We start from the raw sequence: 17,460 nt of genomic DNA, 5'->3' as shown, positions 1-17,460 counted from the left end.
TTATGAATAATTTGGGTATAATACAATTGAAGCCTTCAGCATACCACCCACAGACACGAGGAGCTTTTAGAAAAGTACCATCAGACTTTCAAAACGATGATCAGGGCATACTGTCATGAATATCACCATGTTTGGGATAAAGGGCTAGAATTTCTTTTGTTTGCCACTAGGGATTCACCTAATGAGTCTACCGGTTTTAGTCCTTTTTGAAGTAGTTTATGGATATGAAATAGGAGAGCCTCCAAAACTAATCAAAGAAAGGTTTTTAGAACAAAGGGGCGAATCTTCTGTGCTAGGTTGTATGTCTGTGTTCTGGGGGCGGCTCACGAAAGTTTGTAAAGTAGCTGAAGTCTTCCCTAACAACTATGAAGAAATGAGAAGACAAGCATGCCAAGACACGAACATTTCAAACTGGGGATGAGGTGTTGTTATTATTGCCTTTACAGGGTGAATCACTGAAAGCACAGTTCAGTGGTCCATATAAAGTGGTCAAAAGAATTAGTAAAGTACATTATTTGATCGACACCCCAGATCACCTGAAAAAGGCTATGTCATATCAATATGTTGAAACAATATCTTCATCAGGAGGGTGATAAGCAAGCACAGTGAAGGATGAACGGGATATTGAGGACGAGGCAGAAGGAGACCAAGACGATTCTTAAATTGAACCTCCGACTATCCGGTTAGCTAATACTGAATTGTTAGGGAGATTGGACACTTTGCTTTCATATTTGCATGCAGAACAATGAGAAGACCTAGCAAGGCTATTCACAGCGTTTCAATGAGTCTGTGGAGACAGGCCATGATGTACAACCTTGACCATGCATGGTTTGGATGTTGTGGGGTGGGTGGGGGGGTTCCTTTCCTTTAGAACAGCATCTTTGTTGCTTGAGTCTGAAGAAACAGGCCCAGGTGGGGGCAGAAATCCAGTGCTTGTTGGAAAACCACCTAATTGAACCCAGTTAAAGCAGCTGGAGTTCCTCAGTGGTGTTAGTGCATAAATCTGACGATTCAACTAGATTTTGCATATTGGTGTAGTAACAAAGGCAGAACAAAGTAACAAACCCAATTCCTCACTTAGAAGACTGTATTGATAGAGGGCAGTGCCACCTTTCTTACAAAAATAGATTTGTTAAAGGGATACTGGCAGGTTCCTTTAACATCCCTAGCTAAAGAAATACCGGCCTTTGTCACACCGGACAGTCTTTTCCAATGCCGAGGTGATGCCATTCGGGCTAAAATAAAAATGCCTCAACCACTTTTCAGAGACTAATGAACCAAATGGTAGCCAGTGTTCCTAACTGTGTTTATCTTGATGTGCTGGTATACAGTGACACTTGGAAGGACCACTTGAAACGACTAGAAGCTCTGTTTAGAAAATTACAATCAGCTGATTTAGTGATAAAGATTGCCAAAAGTGAATTTGCAAAAGCGAGAGTAACCTACCTTGGGCATATAGTAGGGTAAGGACAAGTGTTGCCCAGAACAGTGAAAGTACAAGCATTGGTGGAGTTCCCTACCACTAAGACTCGGCGAGATCATGCGGATTTTGGGGATGTGTGGTTTCTACCACAAGTTTGTACCAGATTCTAGCACTATAGCTGCTCCACTGACCGATTTGCTACAAAAAAAGAAAACCCAGGTAGCGTGTTCAGGGGAGTGCAAAGCATCTTTTGGGAGACTGGAAGCCATTTTGATTAATGAATCAGTGTTGGCTGCTCCATATTTCACTATGCACTTCAAAGTAGCAATTGATGCTCGTGACCTGGGGTTCATGCAGTCCTGTTACAAGACGATGAGTCAGGCATAGAAAGGCCAGTGGGATATTTTTCCAAAAAGCTATATCGACACCAAGAAACGTATTCAACAGTGGAGGGTGGGTGGGCGGGCGAAGCCCTGGGCTTATTACTAGCTCTTAAGCATTTTGAAGTCATGACTTGCAGAGAAACACTGATGTATACCGATCCTAACCCCCTAGCCTTTGTGCAAAAATTTCAAAAACCAGAATGCCAGCCTATTCCGATGAAGTTTACAATTGCAACCTTATCACTTAGGTTATGTTGCCCCGCATTGTGGATAATGTGATTTCAGATGCTTTGTCTAGGATTTAACTTTGCTTTGAGTTATCTGAGTGCAAAGATGGTACAAAGTAGAACTGTATTAGCTACAGGTAAAGAGTGAATGAGAATGAGTGTGTAAATTTGTTTTAATATTTTTCATCATCTTTCTTTCACTCTTTGTAATGAAACTCATTTAAAAATGGTGTGTCATTCCTCCAAGGATGGAGGTGTTACAAAAGTGCTTCCATTTCTCGTTAATTTTTTTTTGAGGACTTGTGTTTTAAAACTGAAGAGACTCCATAGATGTGTTTTTTTTTACCATGTTCACTGAAAGGACACTTGAGATGTTGTTTGAAAACAACCTTTGCTAGAAATCATATGCTTTAAGCTCAGTAAACAACGGAAACCTTGGTGACGTGGAGAAGATGTTTACAGAGAAGCCACATGTCAAGGTTTGTGGAGGTCAGGAGGTTGACTTTCTGTTTAGTGTTTGGATATAGATTTGGTTCGGTTGGGGTGTGAACTGTTTTGAAGACAGTTGGTGTTTTGTCTTCCAAGGAACAAGAAACCCCAGCTCATTCTGTCTGTACCTCTCTAAGAGACCCTGGGAAGGCTAGTGTGTCAGCTCCTCTTTCTTCCTAACACCCTACGATTCAAGTGTGAGTTGGCTGAAACTCCTGATGCCACATCTCCTGGAAAGTATACTAGATGATTTCTCGACATCTGCAGAATGAATTGCTTCTGAAAAGATCCCAGTGACCCATCTCTGTAGACTTGGACGCCTGACCAAAAGGGATAACTGACTTCCTTCTATATCTTTTTTTTTCAAGAATTAGCAAGTATTTGGCCAAAGTAATTTTTTTGCAATGGACCTCTGCAGAGAGAATTTCTGTATTTTTTTTTTCAGTGTGAGAGATTTTTGGGGGGGGGGGTGGGGAAGGTGAATTTGAAAAGGGAACTTTCATATTTCAATCTATGTGTTAATGCCTTGCTTCATTACTGGGTAAGTCTTGTTTGACAGTAAGCTGATAAACAATAAAATTATTGAAGAAACTGGCGCAGTGGTTAGCACCGCAGCCTCACAGCTCCAGCGACCCGGGTTCAATTCTGGGTACTGCCTGTGTGGAGTTTGCAAGTTCTCCCTGTGTCTGCGTGGGTTTTCTCTGGGTGCTCCGGTTTCCTCCCACAAGCCAAAAGACTTGTTGGTAGGTAAATTGGCCATTATAAATTGCCCCTAGTTTAGTTAGGTGGTAGGGAAATATAGGGACAGGTGGGGATGTGGTAGGAATATGGGATTAGTGTAGGATTAGTATAAATGGGTGGTTGATGGTCGGCACAGACTCGGTGGGCCGAAGGGCCTGCTTCAGTGCTGTATCTTTATAAAAAAAAAACCTGTTTGGTGTATTTTATTCTGGGATAGAGTAGAGTATATGATTGACCGCATCAGTAACTGGGTAAACATTTAAATGTGTTGTGACCTGTGGGGAAGTAGAACTGGAAAAGACTGTGCACCCCTCCCACCTTGGTCATAACAGCTTTTTATGTGCAGTTCTCCATCTCTGGTTTATTTAGCAGCTTATAAACAATTTCAGTTGCTGTTGAGCAGTAATTCACTGCCTCGCTGATCTTTGAAAGCAAACAATTCCTTCACTGTCACTGGGTCGAAAATCTGGAGCTCCCTTCCACTAGCACTGTAGGTGTACCTACACTAAATGGACTGCAGCGGTTCAAGAAAACGGCTGCCAGCCACCTTAGCCACCTAAGGGCAATTAGGAACAGGCAGCAAATGCTGGCCTAGCCAGAGACGTTGACATCTGATGAAAGAGTTTAAAAAGAACAGTTGCTTAAATCCCTGAAGTGGAAAGTGGATAGAAAAATGTTAATCTAATTTATGGACATACTGAAACTATTTTTATGCTCAGCAGTTTCTCCAACTGTGGATTAAACCCCTTTACATATATATTTCATTGTGTCTCTGGTTTACTGAAAACAATTTGTACGCTGCTTCCTGACTGCTGCAAAGTGTTTTTATTATTTGAGTATGTTCATAAGTGCCCAAGTGGAGGTTATGCCTGCCTCAACAATTAGATCTCCAATGGAAGATTGACCACACTCTTACATTGCCAGGTTTCTGCAACCCTGAGGTCAACTAGCGACCAGGAGTGTAGACAAGGTAGCACTTCAGGCCCTGCTCTGCTAAAAGAGGTAGTTGGAGCCAGCACTACTGGTAACATAAAATAGCTTTCCATTGAATATGGAGTTATCATGCAGGCCAATAAAGCAGCAATGCCTGTAGGAGAAGGTAAATTGTTGTTCGTGACTTTACACATGCCATAGTTTTGTTCTGTAAATGCAGAATGAAAGCACGTTGTTGTTATCTGTCATGTCATTTGACACATGCCTTTTTTTCAACCTGATTTTCCAGTTTTATTGCTACAGTGATGCAATTAGTGCCAAAGCTGTTGAGTTTCTCCTCCTATGTATCAGTTGACTAATCATGTTGCATTAGCCTCTTTCTCACTGACTTTATCTAGTTTAAGGAAACCGTTAAACTGCACATTAGATAATGAAGGTCCACATGACCACATATAAAAGACCATAAACCTTTAATGGATCATTTATATGTACAAGTAACTGGCTTTTCCCATTAAGGATTTGGATGGGAATACCCCCAGCCTGCATATTATATATACATGTCTATCCAGTTCTGCTCCAAAAGCAGTTTACTCAATTTGGCAAATTATATTTATTTAGACAAGGGCCGTGTTATGCATATGGACAGGATCAATGCTAAGCAGACTTGTATCTTACAGGGAATTGAATGGATTTGAATCCTGTGATAATAGAAATAGATCTTGGTACATAGTTCATACCTCTCTAATAGTCCACGACCATAGCAGAGAGATATACCTGAAGGCAAGAGGGTACTGGGCTGCATTCACGCGTCTATCCATTATAAAACAAAACTAGCATTTTGTCCTCTACAAGGTCTTTGTTAGGCCTCATTTAGATAACACTCTGTTCTGATCCCCTCACATGGTGCCTGAAGCCATAAGAATGATTCTTGGTTTGAAACACTTTAGCTACCCAGATGGGTTTGAAGATGGTTGTGGTTGTGGAGGTCAGTCATCTCAGCTCCAGGATATCATTGCAGGAGTTCTGCAGGCTGGTATGCTAGGCCCAACCATCTTCACCTGCTTCATCAATGACCTTCCTTCAATCATAAGGTCAGAAGTGGGAATGTTCGTTGATAATTGCGCAATGTTCGGCACCATTCGCAACGCCTCAGATACTGAAGCGGTCCGTGTAGAAATGCAGCAAGACCTGGACAATATCCCGACTTGGGCTGATAAGTGACAAGTAACATTCACGTCACACAAGTGCCAGGCAATGACCATCTCAAACAAGAGAGAATCTAACTATCTCCCCTTGACATTCAATGGCATTACGATCACTGAATCCCCCACTATCACCGTCCTGGGGGTTACCATGACCAGAAACTGAACTGGAGTAGCCATATAAATACCGTGGCTACAAGAGCAGGTCAGAGGCTGGGAATCCTACGGCAAGTAACTCGCCCGACTCCCCCAAAGCCTGTCCAACACCTACAAGGCACAAGTCAGGAGTGTGATTGAATACTCTCCACTTGGATGGGTGCAGTTCCAACAACACTCAAGAAGTTTGACACCATCCAGGACAAAGCAGCCTGCTTGATTGGTACCCCATCCACAAATATTCACTCCCTCTACCACTGGTGTACAGTGGCAGCATTGTGTACCATCTACAAGATGCACTGCAGCAACGCACCAAGGCTCCTTAGACAGCACCTTCCAAACCTGTGACCTCTACCACCTAGAAGGACAAGAGCAGCAGATGCATGGGAACAGCACCACTTGCAGGTTCCCCTCCAAGCCACACAACATCCTGCCTAGGAACTGTATCGCCGTTCCTTAACTATCACGAGGTCAAAATCCTTGAATTCCCTTCGTAACAGCACTGGGTGTATCCTACCCCACATGGACTGCAGCAGTTCAAGAAGGCAGCTCACCACCACCTTCTCTAGGGCAATTAGGGATGGGCAATAAATGCTGGCCTAGCCAGCAATGCCCACATCCCATGATTGAATAAAAAAACCTGGGACTATGTATTTAAGGTAATCTTCGATTCAGAGGTGATTTGATTAAGTAAGATAAAATAATGAGACTGGATAATGTACATGCTAACATTTCAATTTGATAGGTTGGGTAGGACTAAATTATGCAAGGGAAGAAATAGGTTAAATGTTAGAACATTACCAGAGGTCCAAAGGTTAGGTTATGAGGAGATATTACACAACCCAGGTTTGTATTCCTTGCAATATAGAAGGTTAAGGGGTGATTTGATTGAAGTGTTTAAGATTTCGAAAGGAATTGATAGGATAGTTAGAAAGAAACATTTTCAGCTGATGGGGTAGTCTCGGACAAGTGGGTATAACCTTAAACTCTGATCCAGGTCATTCAGGAGATAAGTTCGGAAGCATTTCTTCACGCAAAGGATGGTAGAAGTGTGGAGTGCTCTTCTGCTAAAGGCAGTAGGTGCCAGCTCAATTAATAGTGTTAAATCCGAGATCGATAGATTTTTGCTAGACAAGGGTATAAAAAGATATGGAGCCAAGGCAGATGGATGGAGCAAAGAGACAGGGGGCTGAATTTTTCCAGCTCTGCGGCAAGCCTCAAAAATGGTGTGACGCACGTGCGAGATGTGCGCCGCTGAGCCGCCGCGATATTTAGTGCGGCGTCTTATTTACATGGAGGGGGCGGAACATCTGTCCCGATGACGTTGGGGGGGGGGGGGGTGGGCGTTCCAGCCCTAGCAACGGTGTCCAGTGCCACTTTTAAAAGGCTTCGGGCCAGTCCGAAGCATTTAACCTTTTAAAGGTGCAATATTTTAAAAATTAAAGTTAACAATATTTTCAAAGTTTCAGTACCCTCTCCCATCCCTCCAATGACGAATCAATTTATTAAATTCCCTTCCCCCCCCACCAAAAAAATTAATCTTGCAATCCTGACCTTCCCCCTCCCCCCCCCTCAAAAAGTTGAGAGACTTCAACCCCTTCCCACCATCCTCTCCACCAATTGCATTAGTTTTTGCCATTTCCCCCCCCACCCACCACTTCCCGGCCCTGAAAACTTCACTCCCCTCCCCACCAGTGTTCCGTGTTGGATCTCCGAAAGCGCAGGAGTTCCAGCAACCGGCCGGAATATCGGAGCGGACTGCCGTCGTGACAAGGTAAGTAATTATTCATTAATTAACATTTATTTAAATATTTTAAATAGGTTCTGTCGCTGGGTGGGTGGGGGCGGTGCCACCACAAGGCCTAGCCACTGCCGGTAATGTGGGGTGGGGCCTATCCGGCGTTGAGGCTCATGGCTGGCCTTTCCCAGAGGTATTTTCCAGGGGTCCCGCCACGCCCCCTGGCATTGGGGGGCTGGTAAAATCCAGCCCAGAATTTCCATGAATGGCAGAACAGACTGGAGGAGCTGAATGGCCTAATCCTGTAGCTATGTTAGGCAATATTCTTTTCCGAGAGAATTCTAGACCTGTGGAACAGATCACTAACTTCTGTAATGAGTGCTGATTTACGGTTCAAAAGAGCGCTGGACCTGTTCCTAGCTGGTGTAGAGATTGCATCATCGAAACCAGTACCAATTCATGTAAGTTATAGCCACTCTAGTTTCCTGGACTAGTTTTAATCTTTTTTAACCTTTCTGAGGCACCTAGGGGTATGGAGTCTCTTGACATGATGCATAAGGCATCACAACTGTATAGAACAGGCTAGACGGACCAGATGGTTTTTCCCTGTCTTATATTTTTGTATGTTCTGCTTTCTGTTGCTGTGTAAATAGTTTCAAAGGGTCTTTCAGTCTTCTATGATTAATTTGTAACTTGGTAGAAAAGCAGTTCAGATTCTCAGAATAGTACAGAAATTGCAGGAAATTATTTGTTTTATGTTAATATTTTCTGTTTTTTTAAAATTCGTTTGTGGGATGTGGGTGTCGCTGGCTCGGCCAGCATTTATTGCCCATCCCTAATTGCCCACTGAAGGCATTTAAGAATCAACCACATTGCTGTGGGTCTGGAGTCACATGCAGGCCAGACCAGGTAAGAATGGCAGTTTTCCTTCCCTAAAGGACATTAGTGAACCAGATGGGTTTTAACGACAATCGACAATGGTTCCATGGTCACCATTAGACTAGCTATTAATTCCAGATATTTGAATTGAATTCAAATTTCACCATCTGTCGTGGTGGGATTCAAACCCATGTCCCCAGAGCATTAGCCTGGGTCTCTGGGTTACTGGTCTAGTGACATTACCACTACACTGCCTCCCCTTTTTAAAAGAGGCAGTCCTTTGGGTTTGCATGCTATGTGTTCGTTCCAACTTCTGTAATCCTGTCACAGAATCAGCATCTCCATTTTTAAAATTCAGTTTAATCAACATAAGAAATGGGCCCATCGAGCCTGCTCCACCATTCAATATGGTCATGGCTGATTTTGGGCTTTAACTCCACTTTCCACCCTCCCCTCCCCCCATCTCCATATCCCTTGATTCCCTGAGAGACCAAAAATCTATCTCATCCTTAAATACATTTAATGTTTTTAATGTTGGCACATCCACAACCCTCTGGGGTAGAGAATGCCAAAGATTCATAACCCTTTGAGTGAAGAAATTTCTCCTCATCTCAGTCCTAAATAATTGACCCCTTATCCTGAAACCATATCCCTTTGTTTTAGATTCCGCAGCCAGGGCAATAGTCTCTCAGAATCTACCCTGTCATGCCCCTTCATAATCTTGAATGTTTCAATGAGATCACCCCTCATTCTTCTAAACTCCAAAGAATATAGACCCAATTTGCTCAGCCTCTCAACAGCCTGTCAGCCCAGGCTAGTGATCCTTCATTGTACTGACTTCCAATGCAAGGATACCCTTCCTTAGATATGGAGACCAAAATTGCACACAGTATTTCAGGTGTAGAAACATAGAAAAAAGGAGCAGAAGTAGGCCATTCGGCCCTTTGAGCCTGCTCTGTCATTCATTATGATCATGGCTGATCATCCAACTCAGTAACATGTTCCTGCTTTCGCCCCATACCCTTTGATCCCTTTAGACCCAAGAGCTATATCTAACTCCTTCTTGAAAACATACAATGTTTTGGCCTCAACTGCTTTCTGTGGTAGCGAATTCCACAGGCTCACCAGTCTCTGGGTGAAGAAATTTCTCCTCATCTCAGTTCTGAAAGGTTTACCCCGTATCCTTAGACTATGACCCCTGGTTCTGGACTCCCCCGCCATCGGGAACATCCTTCCTGCATCTACCCTGTCAAGTCCTGTTAGAATTATCTCAGTTTCTATGAGATCCGCCTCCCTCACTCTTCTGAACTCCAGCGAATATAATCCTAACCGACTCAATCTCTCCTCATATGTCAGTCCCGCCATCCCAGGAATCAGTCTGGTAAACCTTCGCTGCACTCCCTCTAGAGCAAGAACATCCTTCCTCAGATAAGGAGACCAAAACTGCACACCCCAGGTCTCTCTGCTTATTCCCCTCTCTCAGTTTATAGCCGTTCAGATGATAATCTGCCTTCCTGTTTTTGCTACCAAAGTGAATAACCTCACATTTATCCATATTATACTGCATCTGCCATGCATTTGCCCACTCACTCAACTTGTCCAAATCATCCTGAAGCCTCTCTGCAGCCTCCTCACAACTCACCCTCCCACCTAGTTTTGTGTCATCTGCAAACTTGGAGATATTACATTTAGTTTCCTCATCTAAATCATTAATGTATATTGTGAATAGCTGGGGTCCCAGCACCGATCCCTGCGGTACCCCACTGGTCACTGCCTGCCATTCGGAAAAAGACCCATTTATCCCGACTCTTTGTTTCCTGTCTGCCAACCAGTTTTCTATCCATCGCAATACACTACCCCCAATCCCATGCGCTTTAATTTTACATGCTAATCTCTTCTGTGGGACTTTGTCGAAAGCCTTCTGAAAGTCCAAATCAACCACATGCACTGGCTCCCCCTCATTAACTCTACTAATTACATCCTCGAAAAATTCTAGTAGATTTGTCAAGCATAATTTCCCTTTCGTAAATCCATGCTGACTCTTGTCGGATTCTACCACTGTTCTCCAAGTGCTCTGCTATAAAAGCTTTGATAATGGACTCTAGAATTTTCCCCACTACTCATATCAGGCTGACTGGTCTATAATTTCCTGCTTTCTCTCTACCTCCCTTTTTTAAGTAGTGGGATTACATTAGCTACCCTCCAATCTGTAGCAACTGTTCCAGAGTCTATAAAATCTTGGAAGATAACCACCAATGCATCCACTATTTCTAGGGATGCATAACATCAGGTCCTGGGGATTTATCGGCCTTCAATCCCATCAATTTCCCCAACACCATTTCTCTACTAATACTGATTTCCTTCAGTTCCTCTCTCTCACTAAGCCCTGTGTCCTCAACATTTCTGGTATGATATTTGTGAAGACAGAACCAAAGTATGCATTTAGTTGGTCAGCCATTTCTTTGTTCCCCATAATAAATTCCCTTGTTTCTGACTGTAAGGGACCGACATTTGTCTTCACCAATCTTTTTCTCTTCACATACCTATAGAAACTTTTAGAGTCAGTTTTTATGTTCCCCGCAAGCTTGCTCTCGTACTCTTATTTTCCCCTTCTTAATCAATCCCTTGGTCCTCCTTTGCTGAATGCTAAACTGCTCCCAATACTCAGGTCTGTTGTTTTTCCTGGCAAATTTATATGCCTCTTCCTTGGATCTAATGCTATCTCTAATTTCCCTTGTAAGCCATGGTTTGGCTACCTTTCCCGTTTTACTTTTGCGCCAGACAGGGATAAACAATTGTTGCAGTTCATGCATACGCTGTTTAAATGCTTGCCGTTGCCTATCCACCGTCATCCCTTTAAGTAACGTTTCCCAATCTGTCATAGCCAACTCACGCCTCATACCTTCCTAGTTTCCTTTACTAAGATTCAGGACCCTAGTCTCAGAATCAACTACATCACTCTCCATCTTGATGAAGAATTCTATCATATTATGGTTACTCATCCCCAAGGGCTCTTGCACCACTAGATTGTCAATTATTACTCTCTCATTACACAATACCCAGCCTAGGATAGCCTGTTCTTTAGTTGGTTCCTCAACGTATTGGTCCAGAAAACCATTCCGTATACACTCCAAGAATTCCTCCTCTACGGTATTGTGACTAATTTGATTTGCCCAATCTATATGCAGATTAAATTCACCCATAATTACAGATGTTCCTTTATCGCATGCGTCTCTAATTTCCTGTTTTTTGCCATTCCCAGCATCACCACTACAGTTTGGGGGTCTATATACAACCCCACTAACATTTTTTGCTCCTTAGTGTTTATCAGCTCTACCCATGCAGATTCCACATTGTCAGAGCTAATATCTTTCCTCACTATTGCGTTAATTTCCTCTTTAACCAGCAATGCAACTCCACCGCCTTTTACTTTTTGTCTGTCCTTCCTAAATGCTGAATACCCCTGAATGTTCATTTCCCATCCCTGGTCACCTTGCAGCCATGTCTCCCTAATCCCGACTATATCATACCCGTTTACATCTATTTGTGCGATTAATTCATCCACCTTATTGCGAACGCTCCGCACGCTAAGGCACAAAGCCTTGAGGCTTGTCTTTTTAACATTACTTGTCGCCTTCCCACTATTTTTCACTGTGGCCCTGTTTGATTCTGGCCCTTGATTTCTCTGCCTATCACTTTTCTTATTCCCCTTACTGTCTTTTGTTCTTGCCTTTGATCTGCCCTCCTCTGACTCCTTGCAAAGGTTCCCATCCCCCTGCCATTTTAAACCCTCCCCAACCACTCTCGCAAAGTAGTCTCACCAAAGCCCTGTACAATTGTAACAAGACTTCTTTATTCTTATACTCCAAATCCCTTGCAATAAAGGCCAACGTGCCAGTAGCTTTCCTATTTGCTTGTTGTATCTGTATGCTAACATTTTGTGTTCCTTGTATGAGTGCATCCAAATCTCTCTAAACATCAGCATTTACAAGTTTCACATCTTTTCAAAAAATATGCTGCTCTTCTTTTCTTACAACCAAAAGGAATAACTTCACACTTCTGCACATTATACTTCATTTGCTACCTTGTTGCCCACTCACTTAACCTGTTGATAGCTCTTTGCAGCCTCTTTGTGTCCTACCCGCAGCTTGTATTCCCACCTAGCTTTGTACTGTCAGCAAACTTAGACGAAGAGACAGAGAGTAATATGTCTAAGTCATTAATATAGATTGTAAATAGCTGAGGCCCTAGCACTGATCCTTCCAGCACTCCACTAGTCACAGCCTGCCAACTTGAAAATCCCCCATTTATCCCTACTCTCTGCTTCCTATAAGTTGACCAGTCCTCTATCCATGCTAATATATCACCCCCAACTCCATGAACCCTTGCGTATTAACGTTTTGTAAAAGTAAAAGAATGTGCTTAAGGTATGTTTTTGTACTCACAGCAATGTTCAACTGGAGTATTGCATCCAGTTCTGGTCAGCACACTTTAAGAAGGATGTGAAAGTCCTTGAGAGAATGCAGAATGGTTCCAAGGATGAAGGATTTTAGCTATAAAGTTAGGTTCGAGATGCTGGAGTTGTTCTTCTTGGAGGAGGGAAGATTTGATAGAGGTGTACAGGATTATGACAGGTTTAGATATGGAAAACAAAAGCTGTTCCCATGAGTTGATGGTATAAGGGCTCGGGGACACAGATTTAAGGTTTTGGACCCGAGATGCAGGGGGATGTGAGGAAGAACTTTTTTATGCAGCAAGTGGTAATGAGCTGGAACTCACTGCCTATGAGGGCTGTGGATGTGGGGACGATCAATGATTTCAGAAGGAAATTGGATAGCAGGGCTGTGGGGTTAGAGTCGGGGAATGGGATTGACTGGATTACTCTACAGAGAGCAGGCATGGGCTGGAAGGGCCGAATGGCACCCTTCTTTGCAGTATGACTCTATGTACATGAGCAAACTGATGGAGCTGCGGGCTGATAAGTCCCCGGGTCCTGTTTGGCTTCATCCAAGGGTCTTCAAAGAGGTGGCTAATGAGGTAGTAGATGCGTTGGTGTTAATTTTTCAAAATTCGCTAGATTCTGGAAAGGTTCCATCAGACTGAAAAGTAGCAAATATAACCCTTCTATTCAAGAAGTGGGGGAGGCAGAAAACCGGTAACTATAGGCCAGTTAGCTTGACATCTGTCATCGGGAAGGTGTTAGAATCGATCATTAAGGAGGCTATAGCTAGGCACTTAGAAAAAACTCAAGGGAATCGGGAATAGTCAGCATGGGTTTTGTGAAAGGGAAATCACGTTTAACTAATTTATTGGAGTTCATTTGAAGGAGTAACATGCACTGTGGATAAAGGGGAGCCTGTTGACGTACTGTACTTGGATTTCCAGAAGGCATTTGACAAAGTGCCACATAAAAGGTTATTGTGCAAATTAGGAGCTCATGATGTAGGGGGTAACACATTAGTATGGATAGAAGATTGGCTGGCTGGCAGAAAACAGAGTATGTATAAATGGTTCCTTTTCTGATTGGCAGGATGTGACGAGTGGAGTCCCATAGGAGTCTGTGCTGGGGCCTCAGCTTTTTGCGATTTATATCAATGACTTAGATGAGGGGAACTAAATTTGCAGATGACACAAAGATAGATAGGAAAGTATGTTGTGAAGCACACATGAGGTTGCAGACCGATATAGATAGGTTGAGTGAGTGGGCAAAAATCTGGCAGATGGAGTATAATGTGTTAAAATGTGAATTTCACTTTGTCAGGAAGAATAAAAAAGCAGAGTATTACTTAAATGAAGAACGACTGCAGAATTCCAAGGTGCAGAAGGATCTAGGTGTTCTAATGCAGGAGTCACAAAAAGTTAGTACGCAGGTACAGCAAGTAATAAAGATGGCTAATGGAATGCTATCCTTTATTACGAGAGAAATTGAAAATAAAAGTAAGGATGTTATGCTTCATTTATACAGGGCATTGATGAGACTACATCTCAAATACCGTCTGCAGTTTTGGTCTCCTTTGTTTAAGGAAGGATGCAAATGCATTTGAATCGATTCAGAGGAAGTTTACTAGATTGTTACCTGGAATGAGCGGGTTGTCTTATGAGGAAAGGTTGACCAGACTGGGCTTGTTTTCACTGGAGTTTAGAAGAGTGAGGGGAGACTTGATTGAAGTATATAAGATCCTGAACAGTTTTGACAAGGTGGATGGGGAAAGGATGTTTCTTCTTGTGGATGAGTCCAGAACTAGGGGGCACTGTTTTAAAATTGCGGGTCACCCTTTTAGGACAGATGAGGAGAAATTTTTTCTCTCGAATGGTTGTGTGATTTTGAAACACTCTGCCTCAGGTGGTGGAGGTGGGGTCATTGAATATTTTTAAGGCAGAGGTAGATAGATTCTTGTTAGGCAAGGGGATCAAAGGTTATCGGGCGTACGTGGGAATGTGGAATTCGAGACACAAACAGATCAGCCATGATCTTATCGAATGGGGCCGAATGGCCTACTTCTGGTCTTAATTCATATGTTCGTATGTTCCCTATAGGCCACGCAGCAACCCATAGGTGGTCGTGCAGGCCGCTTACAAATTGGCCCCTTTCTTTAAGTTACTGTGTTTGTGCAACTGTGTACAAAAAATTAAAGGGTCCGTGCATTTCACGAATCAGCTGAGCTCAACAAAATAAATTAGAGTGTACATTAATTCAGTGGCACTTGATCAAGGAGAAAAATTATCAACGCTATTGTATAAATTTAAAATTGAATTATATACTTGTAAGGGAAACATTTGCAAGGTTGTAGGAAAGAGCAGCAGAAGGGGACTCAGCCGAACAGGCATAATGAGCTAAGTGGCCTCCCTCTGTGCTGTTATGGCTCTTGGATGATCAAAATATTATTTTTCTTCCCCATACATCGTTTAGATACTTCTGGGATTGCCTTTCCTGATGGAGAATCCAGTTGGGTATGTGGCAAGGGCGTTTGACCTTGGCCGCCAGTTTCTCTTCAAGTGGACAGTGAACTGGCGTTTCCTGCCTGAAGAGGTCTTCCTGAGTCGTTATTTCCACCTTACACTGCTGGTGGCACACCTGAGCATCTTGATTCTCTTTGCTGTTTACAGGTGGAACAAGTAGGTACCTAGATCAGTTTTGTGTGCATGAGGTTCAAGTGTAGAATGCCTGTCAGATAATGGAAATAATTGGGTGTGTTTATTTTATGGTAACTTTTTTGTGTGCTATTTTAGCGTTTGTCAAATTGAGAAAAGTCTCTACTCGAGAACAGAAGACTTTTGACACCCAGTGGTATCACCAAGTGCTCCAAGAACAGTTCTAGCACAGCCAGAAGCAGTGTGAAACTCCCTCTATTCTGCCCCAATGATGTGCGCACCCTCTATTTTACTTTAGCAATGTGCCTGAGTGCAATCTTTGAAGAAAATTTCTTCACCCTTCACCTGGTCATGTTTTTGTTAATTGTTTGTCTTTCCCACACTATCCAGTACAATGACCCTTCACTGAAATTGCCAAATTGAGAACAGTTTACTACTGTGGTAGCTGTACCACTTACTTCTGTGGGTATAGGACTAGATTGTGCCATGTTGTAAATCCACAAAGTATTACCCAAACAATTCAACTGGGCAGAAAGACTATCAGTTGGATACATTACAAATCTTGAAGCATATTTCCAAAATGTTTTTAACTTTCTAGTAATTAATTTTTCATTTCATGACTTACTGTAATATCACTGTCTCTCTCATTTATGGAAAACACCTTTTGCAATATTTCAGAGTTGCCAGGATTCTGAGCATATGGTGCCCTTTCTCTTGCATAGATAACCCTTCCTAGATTGGATCCTTTTGATTAACCAGTGAATGCTTAAAGGTGCACTTACACTATTAACTTCAACATGGGTGAAAAACAAACTGTTCTTCTCTGATGCTACCGCTGTACACGCAAGAACACAAGAAATAAGAGCAGGAGTAGACCATATGGGCCATCGAGCCTGCTCTGCCATTCAAAACGATCATGGCTGATCTTAGGATTCAACTCCACTTTCCCGCCCACTCGCCATATCCCTCGATTCCCTGAGAGACCAAAGATCTGTCTATCCCAGCCTTAAATGTATTCAACGATGGAGCATCTACAACTCTCTGGGGTAGAGAATTCCGAAGAATCACAACCCTTTGAAATAATTTCTCCTCATCTCAGTCGTAAATGATCAACCCCTTATCCTGAGTCTGTGCCCCCGTGTTTTAGATTCCCCGGCTAGCGGAAACAATCTCTGAGTCTATCCTATCCAGTCCCTTCAGAATCTTGTATGTTTCAATGAGATTGCCTCTCATTCTTCTAAATTATAGAGAGTATATGCCCAATTTACTCAGCCTCTCATCATAGGACAACCCTGTAATCCCAGGGATCAATTTAGTGAACCTTCGCTGTACTGCCTCCACTATCCTTTCTTAAATGTGGAGACCAAAACTGCACTGTAAACTGTACTGCAAAAGTGCCCGAAATTGTTCCGTTTAGTCTCTCTCTCACCCCCTGTCTTCCTGGCCCCCACCTCCCTTCACTTCAGTCTCTCCACTTTAATTTCAGTCTTTCTGTCTTGACTTTGTCTCTTTCTACACCTTTACTTCAGTCTCTCCCTCTTGGTCTTTCTCCTTCGTTTCTGTGCCTTTCTACTTGTAATTTGGCATCTGTCTCCAGACTTCTTTCTCTTTACTTCTCTGCCTTTCCTACTGTTTCTCCCTCTTTTGCATTTTTCTCATCTGTTTTTCCTTCCTTTTGCTTTCTCTCACTGAATGGGAGCATATGTTCTGGAAACCTCCATCTCCGCTTTTGTGAGCCTGGGCCAGTCATTTGCACCAAGGTGGGTCTCCTTTCACACTCTCACCACAGATGAGTTAAGTTAGTGCCATTCATGAAAAGTTTTCATCTCTGGAAAAACACACTGGTAGAAACAAGTTTTGTTAGCAGCTATATTCTGGATTGGTGTGTCAGACCCTATCTGAGGAATGCAAATACTCTGAAGTAACAACTGAAAGAGGAGAGCAGTGCTGTTGGGAGCAGGAGCTGTGTGTGATTTTGTTGTGCTGTTCACAGAGCCCACAGCGTTGTCTGATATCTTTTAAAATTCCCCAAAACCCATCCACAGTTTAAGCTGTTTCTGTCAGTGGGGAGGATCCAAAGATGGAGCTGCACAGGCAGATAGGATTAGGAGGCAGGCTGGAGGATTGGATATTGTTGCTCTAGATGTTGAACATTTCTATAGTCTTTTGCATAGAACAGGAGTGAGTAGCTTCCAAT

The 17,460-nt window shown here is 42.9% G+C and overlaps 1 protein-coding gene across 1 annotated transcript in view; it reads left to right on the top strand.

The window, feature by feature from the left end:
- Nucleotides 1-17,460, top strand: part of alg3 (ALG3 alpha-1,3- mannosyltransferase) — a 39,421-nt gene that overhangs the window by 17,812 nt on the left and 4,149 nt on the right. Inside the window, exon 6 of the mRNA XM_068042406.1 lies at nt 15,082-15,287. Coding sequence (XP_067898507.1) covers nt 15,082-15,287 — 206 coding nt within the window. The remainder of the gene's footprint in view (nt 1-15,081; nt 15,288-17,460) is intronic.

This window comes from Heterodontus francisci, chromosome 11 (assembly GCF_036365525.1).
Source record: "Heterodontus francisci isolate sHetFra1 chromosome 11, sHetFra1.hap1, whole genome shotgun sequence".
NCBI lineage: Eukaryota > Metazoa > Chordata > Chondrichthyes > Heterodontiformes > Heterodontidae > Heterodontus > Heterodontus francisci.
The sequence above is the reverse complement of the archived record's forward strand: the minus strand, read 5'-3'. Positions and strand labels throughout refer to the sequence as shown.